Source organism: Ciconia boyciana, chromosome 3 (genome assembly GCF_034638445.1).
Source record: "Ciconia boyciana chromosome 3, ASM3463844v1, whole genome shotgun sequence".
Taxonomy (NCBI): Eukaryota; Metazoa; Chordata; class Aves; order Ciconiiformes; family Ciconiidae; genus Ciconia; species Ciconia boyciana.
In genome coordinates, this window is record NC_132936.1 from 109,197,248 (window position 1) to 109,224,838 (window position 27,591).

At 43.2% G+C, this 27,591-nt stretch overlaps 1 protein-coding gene across 2 annotated transcripts in view; it reads left to right on the forward strand.

Annotated features, from left to right (window-relative positions):
- The first annotated feature begins 16,795 nt into the window (after positions 1 to 16,795).
- Positions 16,796 to 27,591, forward strand: part of STUM (stum, mechanosensory transduction mediator homolog) — a 49,951-nt gene continuing 39,155 nt past the window's right edge. For both annotated transcript variants that reach the window (XM_072858433.1, XM_072858434.1), the window contains exon 1: positions 16,796 to 17,023. In XM_072858433.1, coding sequence (XP_072714534.1) covers positions 16,837 to 17,023 — 187 coding nt within the window. In that variant the 5' untranslated portion in view covers positions 16,796 to 16,836. The remainder of the gene's footprint in view (positions 17,024 to 27,591) is intronic.

The following is a 27,591-nucleotide window of genomic DNA, read 5'->3' on the forward strand; positions in this document are numbered from 1 at the left end:
AAAATCTCCTTTTAGAGAACAGTAAGACTACAGCAGCAAATAAAACTCAGGAATGTGGCAGTGACAGCGTAGCTTATGCACCAATGTATACAAAGAGATGATACCTGATGTGCAAAGAACGGCTCACATTTCTGAGTACTGTTAGATGAGATCTGTTGGCTGCCAAGATATTTCTAAGCTGGATGAAAGGCCAAGGTGAAAAGCATTTGCTGTGCTGTTGAAGAAATACACCCTTCAACTGTTACACCGTGAAGTTCACTTTGTGATATTAGTCTAATAAACTACCTAGAGGTGGTTCCTGGATGGAAGGTTCATATTTGGATTCAGCTTTTAGGCACACATAGTCATGATCCAGAGTTCTGATTCAATCTCCAACCTAATTTAGCACAACACTGGGCAAAAACTTTGAATTATTTCAGAGCATTCAAATGAGAAAACCATACCTCTGTCAATGATGCAGCTTTGCGCAGTCAGGAGCAGGTCAATATACGGAAGTCTGCAACAAGGAGACCTTTGTGTTCTTTACAGTGAATCTCCTTTTCACCGTCCAGGTATTTCTGGCTGAGTATGGATTCCAGAACTGGACCTTATACATGTTGAATATAAATGAAAGGCTACTTTCCATCTTGATACGAATATCAGCTGCAAGTCAGTTTTCATACTCTCTTAGATCAACCTCGCTGAGAGACTCAGTTTTGATGCTGTAATTCCTCTTTGCTCATGACAATGCTGTGGAAAACACTGGCCTTACCTTTTCAACACCACCTGAGCAATACAATAAGCATGGGAGGTTTTGACAGCATCTCCTCCGAACTCTCTGGAAACAGAGTTTGCTGGGAACACCTTAAAAAGCAGGTCAGAAATCTGAGTTTATAGAAGGGATTCTTACTCAGTTTATCTGTCCTACATGTTTTTGTAAATCTTATCTTTACTAACAAAACAGCAAGCACGGAGGAATGAGCTGGATTCTGTCCTGTCTCTGGCACTACTGGTAGAACTGTCAGCTCAGTGCTATTTGTAGATTTTCTCTTGCTTGGGTAATGTGAGAGACAGAACATGTTTCTCAGGAAGGGGATGAGTCTGTGGGTCAGATTCTCTGCTGTAATACAGACTCAGTGCTTTCAAAGTGAGCATTATGGCACAGTCACGCTCCAAAAGTCATGGTGATCTTCCATACTCCATCTACTCAATGGTTTTCAGCCCTCAATTTTTCAAGCTTAAAAGACAAATGTCAGGACTATGGAGCCAAATTTTTTGCTAATGTAGTTTAAAGCAGCATCAATTTATATAAAATTACAGGACATGAATCTCTTTTTAAAAGACCTGCTGATTTTCCTCTATCTTATTTTCTTATTCTCTTATTTAGGCTTCTTACAGAGTTATTTTTAGTTAGCATTTAAACCAATTTTCCTGCTTTCTGGAGGAAAAGCCATCCTGGTGTAGGGCCCTCAGGATCACACCTAGCACCTTTCGGTAAGGGGATCAAACTGGCTGCTTTTCTTTAAAATCAGTAAATAGTTTTAAAGGAGTGTATATAGTCCTAGTAGGTCTGCCAATCGACTACAAGCTTTCAGAATTTTTTTGACAAATACAGTTTCATTTTTACTTCCTTCACCTTTACCAGCTTTTTCCAGTACCTCTTTTGACACCTCAGCTTCTTACCACATGTCACTATTGCTAACTGAGGTTAAGAGATATCCCCCAAAGCTTTTCTTCTGAAAGTTCATGCAAGTATATCCTTTCTTTCCTTTTCAGTACATTAATTTTCCTTAATTTCTCCTTTTACTGCCTGATGGGCCAGTGGCACCAGCTCTGTGTTTGCTAGCTCTCACTGTCTGAATCTCAGCACAGTCAGACATGGCAGCAACTGAACACAGGACAATCTAAATCCAATATTGGAACAGATATTACAGTGGTTTACATTGTAAGGAGAACTATAGAAGACTTCTCACCTGTAGCTATTATGCAGGCCAACATATGTAGGAACACACCATGAAGTCAACAGTTCTTTTGCTAGGGACAGTCTAACTTAGAGGAGCTAATAATCAGGAATCTCCACAATCCAGCATACCCTCAATTACATCTAGAATCAGTGGTAGTTGCAGATATGCTGCACCTATATAGTACTCTCCTCCAAGAGAAATCAGATATGGGAGACAGTCTATCAGATCATCTGCTATCATCCTTGCTGCAAGCAGTGAAGAATTTTCCCTTACAATATAATACCAATCCTCTTAAAAGTATCTATTTCAGGCATATTTTGGAAGGGGAGTGAAGGCAGATATACCTTCTGCAGTTCTAAGTAAATGTCAACATGTTGAACAGGAAATTTGTGGTGTGAGGTACATTGAAGTGCTCAGAGCTAGATCTGGATTAGTTTTGGAAGAGAATTCAGGGTCTGTGTTTGCAGAGGAGCTGAGGTCCAACTATACCAGCCAGTGGCAAGATAGCCAGTCTAGAACTATAGCTCTGACTTCAAGATCTAGTTTTTGACTTATGAAATACTTTGCATGTCATCATTCCCAATGGTGTTACCAGTTGCAAAGACAAGGTTTAAAATAAAAAGGAGAATCCTTTTTTCTTTTCTTTGTTTTATCTGCTAATGTGGCATTAGAAGAAGAAGAAAGTTATGAAGGTAAGGAAGAAATAATACTTCCATTCTGAAAGCACTTCAATTCACTTCAATCACTTCAATTCAGCACTGACCTGGTGGCTACAAAAAAGAGGAGCTTTGGAAGCTACAGTTATGCTGCTTCCATGCCATCACCACCTATAATGTTTCATAATGGCTTTAACACAATGCCTCTCCAGGTATAAAGAAGTGCCAGAGAAAAGAATGCACCAGTATTTTTTCAGTAGGAGGGAGAGGTTAAGCAGAACATTTTAACTCGTGTCCCATCCTCCTTTCTTCTCCTCTCCTTTCCCATTACGATTGAGACTTACATATTTTATATACAAAAATGCTATTTACATGAAGGAAAAAACACAGCCTACCTGCTAGATAGCAAACATAAACAGTATTTGAGAAAAGCAATAATGTGGGAAATGACTTAACATGTGTGATTCAGCCTGTGTTGTAACATAGATATTGGCATTACCAAGGCCACTGCTACAGCAGATGTAGTTAGCACAGAGGATCACGTACTTGGCTGCAACACACAGCTTCTCAGTACCTTGTTGCACATTAAACTCTCCAGGCCCAAGAAATACATGGGGAGAGACCCTCAGAAACCAACGGAGCAAGAGGTTATAATGCAGAGGAAACACTTGGGGCTTAGGCATCTGAGTGGCTGATGCACCGAAGCTCAGCATCTGCCTCTGGTCTTGCAGGAATGGTCTTCCACTGCACTGTGATATAGCAACAGGATAGCGTGAAGAGGAGGTCTTAGTCAGGGCTTACACTACTGTTCTGTAGACAAGGCACAGGTGAGCCAGGCAATGTTTCTGGGGTCAGGTAAAGACAGCAGGTGAGCTGCCTGGCTCAGATATTAATTAATGATATCTACCCATGTTGAAAGCCCCAGTGGAGATCATTAACAGGGATACAAATAATGCCCAAGGTTGCACATGTGCAATTTTTTCTGAAAGCCTGGGACACCTTTTTCTTACTGGCATCCCATTGCTACTAAAAGAATAACTTATTCATTGATGGTTGTGCATCAAGTAAGCCATCTTTCCTCATATCTCTCCCAGTGTGATATGGTTCATGCTCTTACTGACTTTTCCTCCCCTCATTTCCCCATCTCCTCTGTGCTAAATCTTTTCTGCTCTTCTTCGTCTGACAAAGGGGACTGCACACACCCAACAAGCAGTGCCATACCCGTTGGGTCTGCTGTTGCTAAGAGACTAAGTGAGGAGAGGGAGAGAGACCCTGCCCACACAATTTCCCCTACAGATCCTAATATTCCTCCTATTGCTACTCTCCATTCCTACTGAGATACTGTTGATGCAACCTTGGTATCAACAGATCCATAGGGTTGTTATGGGATGTTTTCTCCCCCTGACCAGCACTACCAAGAAAGTTCTGAAATACAAAAAGCACTACAGTAGACAGCATGTCATTAGGGAATTAGCATTGATAGCAGATGCAAACTACTCTTTTGTGAGACACTACTAAGGCCAGAACAGGTAGGAGATCTTGCCACAGACTAGAAGGCACATGTAGACCCAGTGTGAGGTTCACAAAAATATCCTTGGAAAGCCAAGCTAAAAGCAGGCCATTAGAGGTCCAGGCAACTGGCAGAGTGCTGGACTGGATGGATTCCTGCTCTACTGCAGGAAGTCCCTCCATATCTTAATAATTATGATTTTATTTCAGTGTTCAGATTGCTTACCCTTTCTGTTCAGAAAGCAGGGGAGTTCACTGAAAGTATATTTCTGGCAGAAGTCTCTCATGCCTATAGAAAGGATAGCAAGCTCCAAATGATGACAAATCTATTGACATGGGAAAATATGGGGGAAGTTTTTAAAACTCTCCTGAAGTATTGTCATGTTGCTAGGCTGAGAGAGTTATCAAATCACTTCTGTCCCTGACAGTAGTGACAGACTTTTGCAGAATCATAATAGCTCACAATTGTGAAGCCTGTTTGCTGCCTATATCTTTCAGGCACACAGCCTACAACTTGCTAGATTTTTAGTTCTCCATTAAATTGGGGTCAGTGATGAATATGCATGGATAGAATTCAACCACCATACCAGAACCATGCAATGCGCAAGTGGGTAATGTCATGATACCTTTTTATGTGCACAGAAATAGCTAGGCTGGAAAGCTTTCCTGCTGAACACAAGGCATATGGACAATAGATAATGGAGACAGAGAGAAGACTATCTCAATATCTCAAAAAAGATTAAAGGTTAGGAACTGGCCAGCAAAGAGCTCCAGGACTATGAACTGATTTTTATAGAGTGAGTGGAGCCTGGTGTGCAGCAGCGAACAACTTCAGAAGTACCCTTGAGAATTTTGTTAATTAACAAGAGGGAGCAAAGAGATTTGGGACCTGCCAGTCGAAACCTGGAATTTCTGTTCTGTCTTGGCAAGTTTAATTTTCTGTTCATGAGCAAGACAGGGTGACCTATTTGACATCTGTCTAAGAAAGGCACAACTAGATGTCACACTAGCCATCTAGTTGTGCCTTTGTCAACAAGGCTGAAAAGCCTTACCCATACTTGGATCGCATCTCTTTGCATAAATAGCTATATAAAGTGATCAAATCTTCTGTTGAACTTCCCACGAAGGCCTGTTTTCTACTCTTAGATCATCTGAAAGTGATTTTAAGGATTTTTAGGATTAGATTCATCTGTCTTCGAAAGATAAAGGACTAACTCCATTGTGTTTCAGCTGGAATATTACATGGCATCTGCAGCCTACTTCAAAGGTTACAATCGCAAGTATTCCCATTCCATATGCTAGAAGGCAATTTGGGATTAAAATCCCAGGCAGGCTACCTAAGGTGAGTAGAAACCTATAATGAGAGACAAAGAAATCAGAAGTGCATGGGAAGCTGATGAGCAAAGCAGCAAGTGGAGACTGACAGAACTATTGCACAAATGCTTCCTCTGACAAAGAAGAATTATAGATAGCTGGAGAACATGGCATATTCAAGGGGACAGCTCCTCAGAAGGGTAAGTTATATACAGTAGCAGCAGACACCGATTAAAACAACTTTTCTGTGCAATGTTTATAAGGAATGGGGAATGTGGAGAAGATGCCAAGAACAGACATATATTTTCTAGGGAAGAAAGCAGAAATACTGTCAGAAGTTGAGATCATGCCAAAAATAGTTATAAAATTTTTTATAATGTCACAAGGCTGACAAAACATCAGGGCCAGATGGGATCTGTCTCAGAAAAATCAAGCAATTAACTAAAAAAAAAAAAAAAAATACAGCAGCATATGAATCAAAGGAGTGAGGTCCATCATGCTTCACCCTGCCAGTTTCACATGGGCAACTAACTGAAATAAGCCCTGCCCGGCCTCAGTAAAAGGCCATGCTGAATGTGCCATAGGAAGGCAAAACTCAGGAGGATCCAGCTTCTCACAGGGAAAAAACTTCACACAGTTGCAGCCATTTTAATCCTTTATGTGCAAGGCGGCCATCTCGAAAGGCAGCACATACTTTTGGGGAACGCTGCTGTCCACAGCACTTTCTGTTGGTAGTTGACTAAGAGGGATGCAGACTCTGTCTCTGGGACAAGAGTGTTAAAAAACAGTCAGAGAGACGACAGGAGAAAAGGACCTGGTGGGCTGGAGAGGTGCTACTGCATATTGAGGTTTATGAGGGATCCAAGAACCAGGAAAAAACCCACAGCTTGACTTCCACAGTGAGGGGGTGGATACAGAATGGAGGCGCTAATTAAGGACACACAAGAACCACTCAGGAAGTTATGACTTCATTAATGATAATGACTAGATGGAGAATCATACTTAACAAATCTGTTGAGCATGGATTTTCCAGTTTAATTGGACATTAGAAATGCTCTTTTAAATGCAGTAAAATCTAATATAGAAGTCTGTTCAACAAGTAAGCACACAGGGGCAAAGGTTCTCAAGTAACTAGAGTATGGGTTTCTTAAGAGAGAACAGAAACTCCGGGTGCGTACTGGTCTTGCAGATAAAGCACTGGGGCGCTTGGGGTGAGATCATGAGACTGAATGTCCCAGTCTCTGGTGACATGACTGGGCAGTTCGCTACAACCACATCATTAATAAGTATTCCAGCTGCCTCAGCCAGCATTCCTACAGAGCCCTAGAGAATCATATGCTGGAGTGAGATTTTTGCCAGCTATTCATGACACAGAGCCCTGTGCATGTTTCCTCAGTGTAGACCCCTAGGCCTCCTTTAGCACAGAAAGTCGCTTTGGCATGGAGAGTGCCACTGACAACTACAATCTCTCTGAAAAAAAAAGGTCAGATTAAATTAGGCAGTTTTATTCAAGGGCTGAAAACTGCAGCCTGCCCTCTCTCCCTCAGCCTGTGAAAACAAAAAGCAGCTATGCTGTTTTCTTTCCCTGAGCTCACCATAGTCCTCTATCCAGAATCTATCTACCTGCTACCCCTCTTTGCCTGGGAAACTCAGAAGTGTAATAATCTCCACTGTAAACACCCCTTTCAGGGCTTAGAGAATACTTCCTGCCTAGTCCCCACTGCACTTGACTCATCTCTCTACATTAATGTATCAGGTATACCTTTCCTATGGGCGAGAATAACTCAAAAGGAGATCAGCAAATGCAATATTAATCCCATTCTAGATTAAAAGGAATTTAAGCAGGTGTTTTTCTATGCCAAGAAATAATTTAAAGTAATCTTCCAGCTCCAGCAGGAGAGATAGGAAAGAAGTAGATGGATCTCAGGAAGAAAACAAATATACCTTAGCAAGCAGTGGTTTAGGCTGATAGCGCATTGATAGCACAAGAACTCTTCTACAGTTAGATGAATTGCTAAAACAAATGAGGAACCAACCTCCCTCCCCACACATCCTTCCTTGAGTCCACTTACAACAGGATTATTCAGTCCCTCTGCATGCTGCCAATAGCAGCTCCTGTCATTATTGCCTTCTTGATTATGACAATCTTCACTTTTACATTCCCAACTCTTGCCAACATTAGTTGGGTGCATTATGCTTCAAGTGAAGCTTTGCAATTTCTTCTTTTGCTGAACAAGCTTAAAAATACCATTTTTCTCCTATTTTAATTCCTAATAGCCATGGAGCATTGCTACAATTTGTAGCACTCTGTTGCATGTCAATGTACTATTTACAAAATGAGTGAGTACAGTCTCAGAAAATTAAGTCTCCTGCTTGCTCGTAAGAGAGAGAAAGACTTGGCAGCATCAGAGGAAGTTCATGCTGCAATAAGTACTTGACAGTACATAGATAAAACTTCTCGCTTTTGAACAGAACAAAAGACCTGCTGAAGCATTTGTGAACAGGCCAGTCTCCAGTGACAGGCAGCAGAGGACATAGATTCTACATAGGTTTTTACACACCAAAGAGAGATTCCCCCGTAGCTCACAGGATGAGTGCTCACTGAGTCCCAACCCGACTGGAAAGCTTTAAGTCCACCAGGTTATATCATTAAACCCCCCCCGAGATGCTTACATTTCACAGCCCATCAACGATCTCAAGAAAGCGTTCCTCAGGCAAAACCCTTCACCTGCTCTCAGCAAGTCTGGTGAGGATATCTATGCCTTGGAACAGACCAGAGACTTACTGCTGTCCCACAAAGTGCTGGACAAAAGCCTTCAACATGGACCAGAGCCCAGGCAGCCATGGTTAAGAGAATATAAACCTTTCTGTAGTCCATGCATAAAACTCCCCATCCCACTGGAAATCCCTGAGCTAACCAGCAGTGCTTTATGGCTTACACCTGTTCAGATGTGACCTATGTCACAGTAGCTGCTGATTTCCATCCAACTGAGACTACAAAGCTATGGGCAACTGTAGCAGAGAAACAAGGACCGAGTAGCTCATACTTTTGGACTTCTAACTCATTTTTAAAGTTGGTCCCTCCAGATAAGGGGTAGAACAGTATGAGAAAAGCATGCATTTCCACTGTACTTGTGTTGTCAAATAGAGGATTTCATTCCTCACAGCTGTCAAATAGATGGGTACCTTTCTCCAGGATCAAAATTTATGTATGCTGGCAAATCAGCCTCTGTCGGCATCACGATTCAAGCAAATCTCAAGAAAGGGGAGCAGCATATGTTTTTCTATTTCACAGCTTTCTGAAAAGGCTGTCTTACAATATATAACATTTAATCTTGTCTGAACCAGCTCTTATTGAGAAATAAAAAGTATTATGTAAGTGGCAAAAAATTTGATCTGGGGAGTAATTTCATTTCAGGCAGAGCATGATGGCTTTACAGTAGTTTACCTGATAGACTGATGTTGTTCTCAAGTCACAGATCATAATTTGACTCCCTCAGACATAAGCTGAGGGAAACAGTCTGTACACAAAATGCTCCTGTCTCATTTCACACTCATACTAGAAAACATGTCCAAGAATAATGACCTCGAGGGGGTCAACCCAAGTGTACAAAGAAGGGAATCTGGTCTGTCCAAACATTGCTTTAAATTGTAACTCAGATACCCTAAACCCACTAAGATCTGCACAGCAATCCATTCCTGGATTGCTTAATCTTTCAGAATTGCTTAATCTTTCAGGGACCTAAATTTAGAGGTGCTTCACTACACAGGCAGGATAGTTCCTTATTACATAATTTTAGTTGCCTGTTGCTGCTCATTAGTGCTCCTCTATGGAGACTGGTATATCTCTCCCACCTGCAGTTCTGCTGTGGTTTATTTTAGGCTTCTGAACTCTGCCTAGGTCCCTCAGAGAAGGCATGATCAGAGCATGACAAATTTCATCTTACGTGGCGGTAACAGTATTCAGCTTTTAAATAATAGTCTCTGGCAGAATATACTGACCCAGGAAATCGAACACACAGATACTTGGTTCTACTTTGCATGAAATGTACTAAACCGTTAAATGTTTGTCCTCCAAACAGGGAGAAGCAGAAAGGATGCCAAATGGATGAACATACCTAATATTTCCTATTGGTTCTTTCCAGTCTTAACCAGAGGAATAGATGCTCAACCTAAGCAGACTTGATCATTCCTGGAAGATCTGAGGATCTGCCTGTCCACCAACTGCAATAGGGAACTTACATGGCTATGTTAGGTAAACTGGATTGTTTTGGGTGAAGCACCTTAAATGTGATGGACCGGACTTGTGGCAGTTCTGGACTGCTGTAGATGGACCAGAATATGGCAAAATAAATGACAAAATTGTGCCTGTTTGTTCTGTGTCCTCCTTCTGCAAACTATCACACTGTGAGGAGGATAAAAGGTTTTGAAGGGGAGAAGGAACAGGGTCTCATCTTGGCAGACAGCAAGAACCTGGCAGTGTTTGAGTGGTACTGGAAGCTATAAGACAAGGCAGAAAGAGAAAAATGGATCATCATGTGGAGACATTAGGACTGGTTGGACAAGGAGACTGTGACCAGTGGGAAAGAGGGAAAAAATAAGACTATATATGTGAAGTGTAGGAATAGGCCTGGTAAACACACAGTTTAAAACAGCAAGCCTTGGGCATTTCTAAGCACAGTAACTGATCTACTGAACCATGGTATAAGAGGACTGAATAATCCAGGATACTAAATGTCACAAGAGTTAACTCCTAGAAACTTTGTCCTGCCCACACTTACAAAAAGTGAATGCCCAGGAGCATCATATAATGCTTGTGATCAATAATTAGTTCATGCTGGAGAGTAGAAGACTGCTTAAACCAAAAAACATGATGGAAGTGCACAGGAATGCTAGATGAATAACAAAGTGGTCTATGCTATGTTGCAAGGTAGAAAGTTTCACAGAAAAAGAGGCTGTAAAACAGGGAAATGAGGTAACATTAAGAGAAAGGAGAAAAAGTAACTTTTCAACAGTTAAAGAGAATCTCCATAAGCTCAAATGAGGATAGAGACATTTGAGACTGTTAAAAAATAATCAGCAGCAAAGCAAATGGCCAGTGCCACAAGATCACTGCATGTGACACTGCCAGCTTTTGGTGGAATAGCAGAAATCTATAGCCTTCCTGATGTTTTCCATAAGTACATTTGTTTCAACGACAGAAAAGAAATGAGAAAAAAATACAGACAGTATGAAATAAATAGAGCAAGGACCAAACCAAGTCACTCCTTTTCTTCTCTACATATTTTGGGGTATGTTTGGAGGTGAATTAAGATCTGCCTCTAAATTTTGTCATTCAGGTCCATTCCCACCAAAAGACTTCATGACAGGGAAGAAGAAAAGAAAGACAAAGAACATTATTTCAGTGGCAGAGAATTGTCACCAGGATACGATTCAGAGCAAAGGACTTGCATTTGACAAGCAGTTGGTGTTAGTGGACAAGTAGGGTAGAAATTGATTATAGTCAGGTTGCATTCTTTATCTTACATGATGCAGCCGCCTGACACTCTTGCAGGTTTCACTGCAGGTTAATATCTTTGTTAACCTGTAACAGTCACAAGTAAATTCTAGAATGAATCTCTGAACCTTTAGAGATCGTGCTAGAGGTGCTGCCAAATCATTTAGACAGATGCAGACTCACAGTAAGTCTAAGCCATACTAGTCTAAGACAGCAACAGGCAACTGAACTGGAGACAGACCCAAACCTGAAGCTGGGATGCAATCATCAAGGGATTGAGCTCCAGATCTCCATTCATATCTCACATTTCTTGGAAAACCTGGAATGTGGGAATACTGAGACCAGAGAATTTAAAGTACAAACCCTGAGCTAGCCACTCTAGCTTAAGGTCACCTCTCTTCTCAAACTCCAAGACAACTGACATTTAACTTGCTGCTAGAAGGCATTTTCCGTAACAAGACAGTGTGCTAGACAAGTCTGACTCGCTTATGTGGGAGAAGCCCTCGTGGCTGGCACTGGACTTCAAAAGTGAAACACAGTAGAGAAGAACCATGTGCCTTTCAGTATCATTGCATATTTAACAGATGCCCTTTTTTTTTGGGCTCCTTACACAGGGAGTTGCAGCCATTGTGACTGGGGTATCCACTCTACTTTCAGGGCAAGCGTGCATAACTCAGAACAGGGAAAAGAAAAAAAAAAAGGTTGTGCTTGCAGAATTGCTTTGGGCCACTCCAGTATGTCTACCATGTTTCTCTAGTGCCTGTCTTCTTTCCTCACCTATCTTGTCATTGTTATGACAGGGACAGATTTTCCCAACTATCTTTTCCCAGTTTCTACATTGGGAGGATTTACTGACTGTGGATTTTCTCTCCGAGCTATACAGTTCACATTGGGCAAGGTTAGGGGATGTTACAGAGCCTGGCACAGACACATGGGGTCGATGTATAACAGTCCAAAGCTGTTTGGAGGAAGAACGACTGCATGAACACTATGTGCTGGGAAGAACGGAAAACAGCTACACGCATTAAAACATGAGGACTGTCAGTGATGAGATCCTCATGCTTCCTAGAATTGACTGCAATTGGTTGCACACAGGCTGTAAAGATGAAGGGATTGTTTAACTGAAGCCTGGAAAGGAAGGCAGGAGCCAGGGGAAGAGATTTGTGCTGGAGTCCAAAGCATTTCTTGGTGATCTTGGTACCATCACATATTCTCAAGACATAGCAGGACACAGCTGCAAATGCCACCATTAAAAGTCTTAGGCTAACAGAAATTTATGGAAAGAATAAGATTTCCTGTTATTTTTACAAACTCATGTAACAGAAGATGAATTAATAAATATGAGGCTACTATTGCTCCCACTGGAATCAGTGCAGGATTTCCACCAGATTGGGCACAAAGAATCCACTTCAGCTTTTTTTTATGTCCCTCTGAAGTCTGTAACAAAACTAGTCTGGAATCTTGTGTGTGCAGGATAGACCCATGTACTATGTCAGCAATAAGTGTAGCTCTCATTTGCACCAGGAAGAGCCCACTTAGTCGAACCCAGTCTCATGTGACTGTCTGACATCTGTCAGATGGAAACAATTTATGAGGTCTCAGTGCCATGACAGTCCCATCAGAACAAAGTCTACATGTGCCACAAGTGGTACTTAATGAATAAACCATTCCTCTGTGCAGAGGTATGTTTGTCTCTGTGAAGAAACAGGGCTCCCCAGCCCCAATTTCAGCTGATACAATGGATTTGTTAATGACAGTATCACATCTGTGATCCAATAACTCTAATCTCCTGCACGTGAATGGAATTAATTGATCTTTTCTGTTAGGAGAAAGCTGGACTCCAGTCACAATACATGGAGCAATGCTGGATTTACAGTGGTGTACTGGAGTGCAGACTGCAGGGCTCCTCCTGCCCCCAGGGCATTGTCCTTATTGTCTTTGTTAATAACACTTCAAATTTGATTTGTGTTTGGGTCTATTTTTGTACCTCTCTTAACATGCTTGTATGATACTTAAGAAGACTGCTTTGGAAAGGATCCAAGCTCGGGAGTGGGGTGTATTTCAAAGAGATGGACCCCTGGTTACTGTAGGTATGTCATTGGTATTCAATTTGCAGGTTTTCTCCCTTTCCAAAGTCAGGGGCAAACTGCGGTGTGCCCAGTCCTCAGAACACTGTAACATAGAAGCACCATCCTTTCATTTTGCAGGGTCTCTAATTCTCCATTGACTGCGTAAGAACAACTTAAATACTAGTACAAGCAGGGAAAGAAGAAAAAGTTATTCTACAACAGCAGGGTAAACTCATACAACCAGCTGATCTTGAAGTTCCCTTTCGCCTGACAGCACTTCCCTTACATTTTTAGTGTATAACTATAAATGTCCCTGCCTGCAAAGTGTTTGAAATACAGCTTGTTTATCCACTGTAGAAACCCAGCGAAGGGAAAATCTCCCATTATGAAAATCTGGTATCACAGCTCCTTGAAAGTCAGCTAGTGACCGTAACATAAATGCCTTCTCCTGCTCTCAGCTAATTAGCCTCCTCTGACCGAGAATTTGGTGGCCGTGAGCCACATGTTGGAATCCTCCAGGCCTGACTCATAAAACTCTCAGGATACTGATCAAAGCTCCAGCATATACTTCCCACAGCAATGTCCACATGCAGTATAACTAACCACAAAGGCTTCACAATAAGACCACCAGCTTCTGTCAATCAGAAGGTCCAGCTTAAGTCTTGACAGCACTGAGAGAAGGCTATTTCATAAACAGGTTCTCTCTTCATGCTTGCTTATCAAGGACCTGGCAACTATAGGTACTCTTTTCAAGACTAGAGGAAGTCAGAGGCCAGACTTACTTGGTTTTAAGAACTACAGCAGTGTGGAAGGCCCACCTATCTGCAGGAGGTCCTGCAGTCTTGTTGCCACCAGGGCCAACTACAATACTTTAATCTCCTGGATGTCTGGTGAAAGAGTAGGCATCTCAACTTCTTAAGGCTACTAAGTGTCTGCCCTTGATGCACAGCTTGCAGTGCTTGTCTTCGGTTTTACAGTGCTTACCTCCTGCAGCACTAGTATGGAGAGAAGTCTGGAGAAGGCTTGGGGAGGATGTGTCCCCAGTCCTGTGTGTCAATACATTGGTGCTACAGTGGTGTGCCAGGGGAGTTCTGCAGTCTGAAACACCACTTTGAATTCAGGCTTGGTTTTCTTTTTTCTTTTTTTCTTTTGTTTTTAACCATTTTTGTGTCTCAACTGCAGACAAATAATGTTATGTATATCAGTTCTGTGAGCTATTTTCATGCTGAGAAGCGAAATGAATATTTCAAAGATCAAATCTGAAGAAATCTAAGTATTCTTAATACTCACAAATATTACTGCTTTTTATAAATACTAACCTTTTTTTAATAAAAAAAAATTCAGCCGTGGGTCACATTTTTTTTACCTAGGTCCCAGCATACTTTTTTGTTAACGACTGTCTTTCCTCATTTAAGCTCTCCAGCACATAGAACCTTGTCTCCTGAGTAATGGTAAAGCATGCAGCACACGGGTACAAGATGGTTTGCATGGTTATCACGCACCACTTGAGGAGAGTGGAACAATCACAGCAGAGTAATGTTGCCACCAATTCACTTGTTTAAAGAAGCTTGGAAATGTCACAACTTGTTACACGATGGTATCTTTAATATACTCTGAGTCAGTCATAACTTTTGCCTTAGGCGCCTGAGAACTTCCATGAACACTGGCAGCGCAGAATTAATGATGCAGTTCAGTCTAGAAGTGGCTGCTTTTTAATAGCGGGTAGAGTAAGCCTTACATATTGCCAACTAATCTTAAAGAAGTAAATGAATTAACTCACATTTGTCAAATGTTTTGAGATCTTCTAAGGAAATATTCCATAAAAGCACAACCTGTTATTAAGTATTTCTGACAAAATATTGTTTTAATTAATCTTTGTCTTTGATTTTCTATTTGGGCTATTCTCACAACGGCCTTTTTCTTGCTTTTAGTGTAGGTAATGTGGGCTCACCCACACGTGATTTCCAGAACCTTTCTCAGTTCTTCATCTGGTTGACTCTATAGAGAATTATATCACTGTAAGTTACTGATAGTGTTCCAACTGCAGATTCTGCTTTGTACAGGCTCTAATTAGTCAATATTCGTACCATAAGGATTTCTCATCTGACTGTAGTCTGATCAGCCAGCAGAGAAAGATAGAATTCATGTCAGTTACATCAGACCTTTCCAAGAGAAAGGTGCAGCCCTCCAATAGCTTTGTGTCTAGGGGATATAATAGGCTGTCATGAACTATTTTGATAGAAATAAATGTCACCATAAAAAAAAAAAAAATAGCCCAGCCGGGTTGGCTAATATGCTCCAGAAACACATCTAAATTGTGTGTTTAATCAAAAAGAAGTCAGAAGATTTTTTGGATGAAAGGCACTCAGAAGATAAGCAAAGAAAACCTGTTGTTAAAAATAAGAGATTTTACATGGCATGTCTATGTTTTTATGGTTCAGAACCCAGCAATTAGAAAAATAAAAATATAATCTAGGAACAGGATTCTGCATCTGTGTCATTCAGTTTACCTAACTTTTTCATTGTACTAATTTGTACTGAAATCGATTAAACTGTTGAATCATGTATTTGTCAGGTGGCATTCCAGTGGCATATATAAAGTACTTCAAGATTTTCTGTTGGGGCCTAAATTCCTATTGCAGGAATTCCTCAGCAAAAATACAGCTTGGAAATGCACAATAAGACACAGGCTACCCTCTATCTCTTATGCAAAAATCCTGTATGTGTGTCACACTTACATTTCATATCAGTATTAATGCCTTTAATATTTTTCCTGTTTTCTCTGCTGAACCCTATCTGCAATGAGCAGCCTCGTCATCATTTTTAACTACAGACACGTTCAAGTTCTATTACCATTTCGTCCATTAAACTGTGTACTGAACACTAATTACCAGCCCTACAAAAGGACATTTCATCTAGTGGTACCGATGTGAATTAAGATACATCTTCACACTGTCCCAAACTGCGATTAGTTTTTCGGGGGCATATTTTCCTTTTCTCTGCCTTCTAATTCTCATGGCTCTCCTCCCTTTTCCTCCTCTTCCCCCTTACAGCAGGGTTTGTCAAACAATAAATGAGCGTGGGTTTAATTTACACCTTTTCTTACACCTTCGGAGCGCAGCTATTTTTAAAACCGCACGGGGCATTATTTTCACCGCTTCTACGCGCTCTCATACTGAAATGGCTTTTCCCCTTCCCAAAGATTAAACTGAACGGCTCCCTGCTCTCTCCCCACTTCCCGGGCGGGTCTGGGCGAGCAACAGCCCGGCGAGGGGTGTGCGCCTCAACGCGCCCGCGATGGAGCCGGGCTCGGGAAGCGGTCCGGCAGGCAGCCCGGACACAGCCCAGCCCGCTTTCCCCGCCGCTTACTGCCGTCGCCCCGCCGATTTCGGACGACTTGGCCAAATTCGGTGTCGGCACACAGGCCGGCGGGCCCGGGGCGGAGGGGGGGCTGCGTGAGGGGCCGGGCGCGCAGACAGCCCTGACAGAAGGAAGGGGCGCGAGGCGGCGGGGGGGAGGCAGCGCCGCCGTTGGCTCAAACCGCCTCGGGCGCGCGGGGGCGTTGCTAACCGACGCCGCTGGTGGCGGACGGCGGGGTAAGCCGAGGCGGGAGGCCCGAGAGCCGGCGGAGGGAGCGGCGGGGGGGGGGGCGGACGCGGAGGGAGCGGCGCCGGCGGGGCGGGAACGGCGGCGGGAGCCCGCGAGGGGCGGGGGGAGGGGAGGGGTCCGCGCGGGGGGCACCCAGGCGCGCGCGCGCAGGCGGGGCCGCGCGGCGGCGGCGGGAGCGCGCGCGGCGGCAGCTGGGAGCCCGCCGGGGCACCGCTACCCTCGGCCGCGCCGCGCCGGCCATGGATCCCTTCCCCAAAGACGGCGAGAGCGCGGCGGCCGGGGAGCCCAGCCGGGGCGCTGCCCCCTCCAGCGGGGTGGTGGTGCAGGTCCGGGAGAAGAAGGGCCCCCTGCGCGCCGCCATCCCCTACATGCCGTTCCCCGTGGCTGTCATCTGCCTCTTCCTCAACACCTTCGTGCCGGGGCTGGGTAAGGAGCTCCGCAGCCCCGGGCGCGGCGGGAGGGCGGCCGCCGCCGTGCAGCCGGGACGGGGGTTCCGCCCGCGGGGCTGCGGGACGAGCGGCCGCCGGCGGCGGGGCGCGCTCTCCCCACCTGCCGCTACTTTTCCCGGGCCGGCGCGCCTCCGTGCGGGGCCGACCGGGGAGCCGGACCCCGCCGCGGCGGCAACTTTCCCCGACGGCGCCGCAGGAAGGGAGGCGGGGAGGGAGGGAGACCGCCGCTGCGCCCCGGCGGAAAGTTTTGCGGCGGGGGCCCGGGCGGTGCCTCAGCGGCGAGGCGCCCTGCGGGGTCCCCGGGGGAGCGGCCTGGCGGAGAGCCGTTGGCCGACGGCCGCCCGTCCCTCGGGGCAGCGGCCGCGCACCGTGGAGGGGCCGCGGGCGGCGCGGACTCCGCCGCGGCCGTCGTGCTTCTTGGGAGAAGCAGCGAGGGGCGCGCCGCGGCGGGGTGGCGGGTTTTCCTCGGACAGCGGGCAGGGACCGGTGCCCGGGGCACCCACCCGCCCGGCGGGGCTTCGCTGTGTGACTCAGCGAGGCAGAGGCCGCTGTCCGGCCTCGGGGGCTGAGCATCCCCGCGCTTTCCGACCCTGCCGTTCTCTTCAGGTGGGACACGGGCCAACGCTGGGAATCGTCTGGTTGAGGGGAAGGGTTTCAGCAGTTAGGGCTCTTGCAGACTGTAGTTTTAGTCAGAGGACCGAGACGCAGAGTGACCACATCACTCACCAGCAAAGGCGAGCTTTCCGAGCCCGAGTTTCCTAAGGAGTCCCCTGAGAAACGTTGGTCCTGTACCACTACTCTCAGGAACCGATGCCCAGAGAAACTGGGAGGATTCACTGTTTCTGGATACGACAAAGTCCCTAGTGAGTGACTCGAGTAATGCATCCCTAAGCTGTGGCTGTAATCCCTTCTGTATTTCCCTTTCCTCCTTTTTAATTAGGAAATACTTGCTAACTACAACTGGAGCCTAGAGTTTAAACACTACAAAGGCACCTGGAACCCAAGGCTAAATACAAGTATTCTATCTGCAAGCAAAACAATCATATTTAAAAAAGAAAAAACCCCAGACAAAACAAAAACCATTAGTCTATACCTTGAGTCTCTCATAGTCCATTCCCAGCTACCGTTTGTGCCACTATGCCTACTGTAGAAGCCTCCCTTGTGGTATGGGAGTATCTTCCAGCTTGCCCTGCTTTTAAAGAGCTACTGACCTGCCCTTAACTGCTTTATGTGTTTCAGGTGGCTTAATTCTTTAATGAATCTGAAATCCTTAAAGTTCTTCTGATTAAAGTATTACCTAAGTCTGAGTGGTATACTGCGTGCAACATGTACAAGCCATTGCTATTCCAGTGTGTTTGCTCTGAACCTACAGATGTATTCCAGAGGAAAACTTCCACCTTTGGAAGTACCTCAGAATTTTCCTGTGGAAAGGATGGCATTGGTATATGTGCTTCCAGATGTAATGCTGTGTGCTCAGGCGTGTTGTTTTCACAGCCCTTGTGTGCAGCTGAAGAACCTGGACTGATGAGTCCAACAAAAACTCTCCAGTTGAGTGCTTTCGTGGGGTTTTAGGTTATTGTTATTTAGCGCTTAATTTCCCACCATCTTTAGAGAGAGGTGTTCAGAGCCAGAGCTTTCAAAGAGAATGTAGTTTTCCGTTGGCATTGAAGACGCTACATCTTCACTCTAGACATACAAGAAAACAACTGACTTAGCATACCCTTTTCCTCATTTGAATGATCTTATACTTCATAGTGTGCTGTTTTTCACAGCACAGCAGAAAGCCCTCAGTGTTCTTCCATCATCTTAGGAGGGTAGATCCCCACAAGCTGTCCTCATGCCAGAATTTGCTTGAGGTGTTATCTGCCCAGAGCTCTTCTCTGGCTGCTTGCTGCTGCGGGGCTGCTGGAGGTAGCCGGCGTTCTGCCTTCCCTCACACGGAAGGAAATGACAGCAGATAGTGCTTCCTTTCTAAAGGCAGGTGTATAGGGCTTCCAGTCCATGCCAGCCTGAAAGCTTGAGAGTTGAATATGGACTTTGCAGCCGTGTTGGCTGTGTTATCACCGACTGGCTGGACGAGCCCCAAATGGTTTTAATTCTATTTTTATTTTTTAACAGGCGGAGATTTTTTTTTAAACTTGTTTTCATTTGATGTGCCAATTTCAGTGGTACTTTCTGTCTGTCTATACCACTGTTCCTCCTGACCTGTTGCAAAAGTAGCAAAACAAACAAACTACAAATTAAAAGAAATCCTCCCATGTGGCGTTCTCACAGACTGGCGAGATGCATCCCAAACTCTGTATGCAAAGCATAGCACTTAGTCTGTACATAAATGAACCATTCTTTTAATGAAGCTGCTAATATCCTATGCATTTTGATAGAAAATTTACTCCTAGATAATATACCCAACTAGAATATAGCTATTTACAATCTCAGCCATATCCCGTCGTATATCACATAGCCCACACACAAGGGGAAACAGGAGGAACACAAATCTACTGGCAGGAATAGTCAGGGTAAAAAGAGATCTCATGTCATTGTTGCACTTCAGCCATCTCGATGAACTGAGCAACACTTGTAAAATAAATAATATTTGCAGTGGTGTGAAGTATTCACATCTAGGATGTGAGCCTGTTCCCAGTGAAGTAAATGGCAAAATTCCCATCAATTCCTGTAGTCCAGATTTAGTACATGTTAAAATGATGTTTCACAGGCTTGCTGTATATTTTGCCTGCTTAGGTGGTGAGTGTGACTGTGTTTATATGGTAATGGAATTTCTCTATTTTTCAGTCCCTGAATTCATTCCTCAACTGTTTTGCACATAGTTGTCATTCATGTGTAGACTCTTCAGTGCAATTGCAATAAAGGGTCAGAAGCCACTGGAATAGACAAGAAAATGGGCAACACCAAATAAACCAAGTGTTCCACTGCTTGGAGACTGGTTCATTTGAGGTGTTCATTAGTGCCCAGTACCTCAAACCAGTGATATCCAAAGAAAACTTGCGCTGCGGTGCAGGCTACCAAATGCTCAGGCAGTCTCTCAGCATCTGAAAGCCTCTACTTTTTTTAGTTAAATTATCTTTCCTGTGTTATGGAAGTCATCTATGAGAGTGAAATCTGAGAATTTTAAACATCCAGTTTATTTTTCCTTTATGCTATTTATGTTTTGCAGCAGTACTCTATTTGGACAGGAGAAGTAACACTTTCTCTTTGTTTATAGTCAGTTTATTTTTTTCAGTTGGTTAATTTTCAGGGTTTTATGTAGTAACCCAGAACTGCAGGTTTTAAGATGCATTGTAAACTGGGTTTTAATTACTCTTTGCATATATGTCACAAAAGACTCATAGGAAATTTTTCATACCCAGGGAATATGTTGACTTTTGCCTTGCCGAAACTTAAAACTCAGACGAAATACAACCTAAAAAAGCTTGATTAGCCCATCTACTTGTAACTTGTTTTGCAGAACAGCCTTGAAATTACACACTGCTTCCATTCACTGTGATAGACACAACCACTTGGAGACATCCTGGATCAGAATTTTCCATGGTCCGATGCAGTCTTCCTCATCTGCATCTGATAGGGCTGCAGGGCTGAGCTGTAATGAAGGTGTCCCTAGTTCGGTTCATAAAAGGAGCAGATAGTATGAAAGGGAGAAGAGGCAGCGGGTGTTCTCAGTGAACGCTGTAGCAAGAGCCACCATGCCGTTGGCTACCAGTGTTCCAGCTCTGCCACAGGCACCCTGCACCACAGGCAGTGTAACCTCTAGTTTGGCTTAGGGCTTCTGGAGCAGGCTCTGAGGCCTCGGGCCAAATCATGCTGTGATGAGCTCTGGAGAATGGAAGATGATGACACCAGCAGAGATAAATGGTGGTGTATTCTCTCTTCTTCAGTTCCCGCAGGATTGAGCAGTGTGCACCTCCAGCCGGTACGTGCCGCAGATGGCAATTGAGAGAAGGGGCTGGCCATGCCCTTTAGCTGGCAGACTGTGTTCTCTTGGAGCTGCCGTGTGCCAGTCAGCGTGGGAGAAGATCTGGCTCCCTGTCATTCCCTGAGCTGATACATGGGAATCTTGCCCTCCTTCCTACCTGTTTTTCCTTCCCTCGACATCACGTGTGTGGGAGGGGGGAAACGAAGGGGGAGAACTTGAGGGTAATGTGAGAAGTGAGTGGAATTATCTGAAAGTATGAGGTATTCTCCAAGATTAATCCCTCCTGTCAGGAAGGGGGTGGACTTTTGGATCACAGCCTGAATTATACATGTATACTATTTTTATGTAGGGAGTAATTGAAATATGTAGCATAAAATTATGTTAGTGCAAGGTAGGAGAGCAGCCACCCATAAGCCATGAAATAGCTGGTGGAGGAGATCATGAGTGACAGCCTCTTACAGACAGTTAGAGAAAGAAGGGATGATTCCCATCCCGCTGAACTTTTTTCTTCTGCGGTGTACAGCTCTCCTGCTCCTGGGTGTGTCAGCTCCATATTATGAGTCTTCTGCCATCTGTTTATTCTGCTTCCGTCTTGATAGAGTTCAAGGGCTAGACCTTCAGCTATGTAAATATGGCTTTAATGCTCAATTTATAGAAGCCAGGCATCTGCAGAAGGCTCTCATTAGAAGCCATGGCTCTCTTCAGCAGAATGAGCTCTCCAAAGAGCTGAATAGAAGTACAGAACACAACACTCAGGAAAGTTGCAGGGATGAGATCTGCATAAAATTATCAATACCCATTTTATTGTTGTTGTTGGAATGGTAAATAGATGCCTCAAGCAAACATCCATCACCTTCATTATTGAAACAAAGAATTTCAAGGAAAAAACACATTTTCTTATCTACAGTAGGACAAATATTGCAGAAAAGAAATTGGGGCTTTCAAGCATCTGTGCATTAAAATCTCAAACCTGCTTTGGCATTTATGGTCCTTTTTAATAATTTTTTTTTTTTCCTATGGACATGCAAATCAATGAATCTGGGTGATTTACAAGCTCATTTGTGGAAAACAAAGGTTTTTCAAAGTGTTTGTATGAATTTGTGTTTGTGAATTTTACTGCTGGAATTCTTCAGCTAATGTTGCCTTTCAGCCTGTGATGTATAGACCACTAGTAGTCTGCAGAAACAAGCTATTTGTTCATGAGAGCATAATTAAACAAAGTAAACCTATTGTCAGTACATTTCACTCTATCGGGTTTTGTATTTTCCACTGAAAAGATCAAGAAGTTCTTTATGGTAATTTCTTCATCTGTTTATGCAAGGTGGGAAAGGAGACCTGTGATAAGATGCGTGTGTCCAGGTTACTGCTCCATTGCTGGTAGCAGTGGTATCAGCTGTACTGTAGATATTCCTCATGGTGACATAAAGTTGGGCACAAGAACAACTGAATCTGCAGGTTTCTACTTCTGCAGGTCCTGTTCTTGTCAGTACGGAGAAGGCCATTGATTTCCTCCTTTTTTAAAAAAAAAAGCAAACAAAACCCCAGAGATTTAAGTGAGAAATAGAAGTATCTTATATAACTTACTTGGCTGATCATATTGAACAGTCACTCAACGATCTTGCTAGCACAGGGTAGTCTGGAATATTTTTGTGCCATGAAGTGTCTGGACCATCTAGAATGACAAACAAGCTTGGAAAACTCAAAACTGATTCGCAGATAATTTGTGATCAGAATAAATGCCAAATTATTTCAAGTTTGTAGATCCTTGGTTGAGACAACCCCAGCCTATGTATCTGATCAGTAAAAAAACAACAGGGTTTTATCTCTGCTGAGGCATCTGGTGTGGCCCCTCAGTTTTAATCCAGTGTCCAACGGCCCGCTCTGCTGTATTTTAGGAAGAAAGCTGCTTTCCTCTTTGCAGCTGCATTTTATTAGCCCATACTTGCCTGAATACTTAATGTATTCTTCCTCCCTTTCCCATTTTACACTGGATCCCTTTCTTGAGTTTATCTGCTTAGCCATAATGGTCACATATACATGTGCCTTCTTACTCATCATCTTCCCATGGCCCTTGCTTTACAAACGCAGTTATGGGTATACACAGTAAAAGCACAGCAATGCCTTGTTCTTGACTACAGTCTCTCTCACAATCCAAATATTTAGTACTGTTTATGTCCTTTGGTCAGTTTTTGCTCTTCACTCCTTGTTGTTGGTAAAAGTCAGCTGTTGAGCTCTACTTGTATTTATAATTACTTTTTGGTTCATTTCACTGTCAAGCTGTGGACTAACCTAGTGCTGCTGCTTTTGAATTGCTGTCAGTGCCAGACCAACTTAAATGCAGACAAGTTTCTCTCCCCTCCCTCATGCCTTCTGTTTCCATCAAAATAGAAGACAAAAGAAATGGCCAGTTTTTGTTCACTGCTATGGTTGAAGCAGTTCTGTGGAGGTATTCATTACTTAACGAACAGGTAAGGAGACAGGGTTTGCTCAGCATCTTGCAGTCTGTCATTTAATGCAATTTGGACAGATGTACTTGAAGATTAAAAGTGAAGGTGGGAGCAGACAGCAGAGAAGAGCTGTTAAATGGCCAAATAAACCAACTGAATTTTAAGGAGTCTGGAAAGCTGTTCCAGACGAAGGGTGTGACGTGGAGAAAAATAGAGAAACAAGCCCAGAAGGAGAAAAGTACATTCACAGAGATTTGGTGAGAAGGCCAAAGAACTGGAACTTCTTGCAGCAAGAGAGGAAAGGAGTGAAAGGATTTGAAGACAGAAGTAACTTGGATGAGGAGAGTGCTTTTGATGGGTCAATTTTGGCTAGTCTGGATTGCAGGATGGAGGTGACTTGTTCTCCTGCTCTGAATCAGTGGGTGTCAGAGAGATTTACAAACTCTGATAAAGCACCATTGCCTGCAGCAGTTCACTGCCATTTTATCTCTGTTCTGCCATGAAAAGAGCATTGAGAGTTTGTAGAGCTGTTCAGGATAGTCAAGGGAGGAGTGGGAAGCAGAAACCAGGTTCCTCAGGCTATTTCTTATCCATCAGATCGCATGCAGCACCCTGTACACAAACACACCCGTAGGTGGCAGCAGCTGGCATAAAGCAGAAAGGTGAATTTTAGACTCTGTATACAATTTTGAATTTTGTGGAGAAACAAGTGATTGGATGGTAAAGGGATTCTAAAATAGTCCCTAAGTTTGTAAAAGGGCCTGGAGTTTGCAATGGATTTATGAAAACTTTCATTCAGAGGTAACCTGGAAAGGAGAAAAGGAAAAGAGCTTTCTTCTTTTCTTATTTTCTATGAGATACAAAGTCAGTCTGACATATAACATTCTTTCTTCTGTCTTTGGGCTTGTCTTCATTTAAGAGCTTTACAACTTTAAAGTTACACAGTTGCAGCACTACAGTGGATGTATATGGACTTGGTCGTAGCACTGTGCAAAGATGCTGGTCAATAAAGATAGAACAGAATAGACTATTTCAGTTGGAAGGGACCTACAACGATCATCTAGTCCAACTGCCTGACCAATTCAGGGCTGACCAAAAGTTAAAGCATGTTATTAAGGGCATTGTCCAAATGCCTCTTAAACACTGACAGGTTTGGGGCATCGACCGCCTCTCTAGGAAGCCTGTTCCAGTGTTTGACCACCCTCTCAGTAAAGAAATGTTTCCTTAACGTCCAGTCTGAACCTCCCCTGGCGCAGCTTTGAACCATTCCCACTTGTTCTTTCACTGGATACTAGGGAGAAGAGCTCAGCACCTCCCTCTCCACTTAACTCCTCAGAAAGCTGCAGAGAGCAATGAGGTTGCCGCTCAGCCTCCTTTTCTCCAAACTAGACAAACCCAGAGGCCTCAGCCACTCCTTATAGGACATGCCTTCCAGCCCATATCTGGAAGAAGGCAAACCAGTTCAGAGTGTTGTACTTATGTCCAGTAGTTAGGATTTTGCTAGTATAAAGGTTCTGACATCTGGCAAACCTTACTGGCAATTAAAAACATTATCTGTGCCTTACACAACTTCTGCTGGAAGTTACTTCTCCAGCAGCAAGGGAAACAGAAAGGGAACACCCACCTCTGCTGCAGCTACTCCAGTTCACAGTCCAACATCTTATTTGAAACTGCAGTTAGAGCTCATTTGCTTTTCAGGTGCTGGTCTGTGAACTGGAGCAGTTGTGGTGTGATGCACATGTAAGGAAGCTGGTGTGGCAGCAGTATTCCTTAGCAGAGAGCTGGAGCCAGCATCACACAGCAACCTTAGACATCATTGATTACAAGTCAGACCCAGGACGTGACATCACCACGGGCTCAGCTTCACATGAGAAAGAAAAGTTTGTGTTGACCAAGCTTGCTTTAGAGATTCCAGGAATGTGAAAGCTTGGTTTCCCTGGTTCCTCTGAAGATTGGGAGCTTTTTCATTAAGTGAAGGAGTTAATCCCTCTTCCTTTTCCCACTCTTCCCAGGGTTTTTGAGTGTTTATGTTAACTAGGAGCCCCAAAATGAAAATATTGTAAGAGCTTGAGAAAAATCACTTGCCATTCTACCTAGTTATTCACTTGTTGATTTCTGATGTTATAAGTTTCCTAGGTTTCATTGTGTGTAGAGTCAAGGAAAAAATGAGTAGATGGAACTTGAATATTTGATTTAAAATACTCTTTTCCACAGATTGTTTTCTCTGCATCTTACCACTTAGAAGCTGCTCTCAGCCTCCTTCCTCCAGCAATGTAATCCTTATTATAAAGGCAGTTCAAAGCTCAGTTTTTCCATTCCAAGGGAGTTACAAGCCAAACAATTTCTGTCTAACTACTTGACAGCCCCTCAAAAGGCCTAGTGATGCAATCCTGACTCTCACAATATTTGGTGTTTCCTTAGAACTCTGTTCCCTGAGGCTCTTGATTAGATGAGAATCTCTGCTTTCAAGAAAAGAAAAAAATGTAACTCTTATGGCTTTGGAGCAGGATTTGAAGATAGGATCCTGTCTCAAAAAAAAAAGGGGGAGGAGGGTGGGGGGAGGAAGAATGAATTACATGTTTTTAAAATCTCAGTTTTGGAGAACCTGATTCATGATTTTTCAGTACTGAAGGATGGCAATATTATACTGAGCTTTTAAATTAAAAAAGTAGATATATTGCTAACTAATTCACAACTCTGCCACAGTAGACAAAACCATGGACACTCATGTCTTTGAGCATATCATAACGAAATATCCGGACTAGTAAATATAAATGAGATGGTTGATGAAAGCTGATTGGTAATACACTAACTTAAATTAAAAGTTCCAGTATAAGCAGGATATGCCCAGAGTGGATCATGGTCAAATCTTGCTAGAGGAAAGAGTGAATACGATCAATAGAGGAACTCTTGGAAACATAATTGTGTTCACTGCAGGGGTTCGACCTGTACTGCATTTCTAATTTCAGTAATAATGCTTACACAAGGAACTGTGCAGGGGACTAAGGCTGCCATCTCTGGGAATGTGAATTTAAACATATCACAGGTAATTATCCAGCATCTCACCAGCTTGTCATGTATCTAGGCTGAGCCCTCAGCTTGCCACAAACATTGATGAATATCCACGCAAAACTTACAAATGCTCTGAGTTTGTGGATAATAATTTCGTTTCAGTTATAACACAGGCAAGTTTGTAAAGAATGCAAACGCTAAATGGTCAAATTGCAAATTTGCAAATGACCATTGCAAAATGGAGAAATGGTCAATCTTGAGATTGTGTTGGAAAAAAATTCAATTGAACCAAATAAGAATGTTGTTTTAAAAGTGTTTGTACAGTTTCAGCTAGGCGTTATAAGTCCTTGAAGAACTGAGATTTTAATGGAGATTAATAAACTAAATTATAATGAGCCATTGTTACAAGTTTACTATGTTAAAAAGTTGACTCATTTTACAAAGTATGAATCACAATATTTATATTAAAATATTTTACCTGAAATAAAAGAAGCCCAATGATCACATTAGTATAACACTGTCCACTGAAACAGTTTTGCTGTTTTAAGTTTAAAATATATATTTATTGGCATGCATATATCTCTATCACATATGCCAATATGGTGATGTGACATCTTGGGTTTAAATGATTTCTTCCTTATGTAGGTAGAAAACCATTTGTTGTATCTGGTTTTTAAGTGCATTCATAAAAGAATGGGTCTTAGATTTCATAAATGGGCTTTGTTAATTTGCTATTTTTAAAATACTTGCAAGACCTCTTCTGTTGCCATGACAATTTGATTTCCATAAACATGATTTTTTGTGTGTGTGAATAGCCAACACTGTATTTGCTATGCTGTGTTGGGGAAAGGAGCTGGCAACTTGACACCATAGAAATCACTATGCGGAGAGGCCCATATAGTCAGACCTCTTTCACTGACAGTGGTCAGGACTAGGTTCTTTATAGTAAGATAAAATAAGCTCTTGGATCAAGGTTTATGTATTTCTATTCCCTGTAAATGAAAAGATTTTTTTTCATCTCTTCTTGTGAACACTGTTTTGGAGTCAGGAAGCTTTAAGTTTCCTTTCCACTGAAAATTGGTTCCAAGAATCTGAAGACTAAATTCTAGCTAAAAGTACGGCTGGATCTCCTTGGGTGTACATACACAAAGCAGCTTA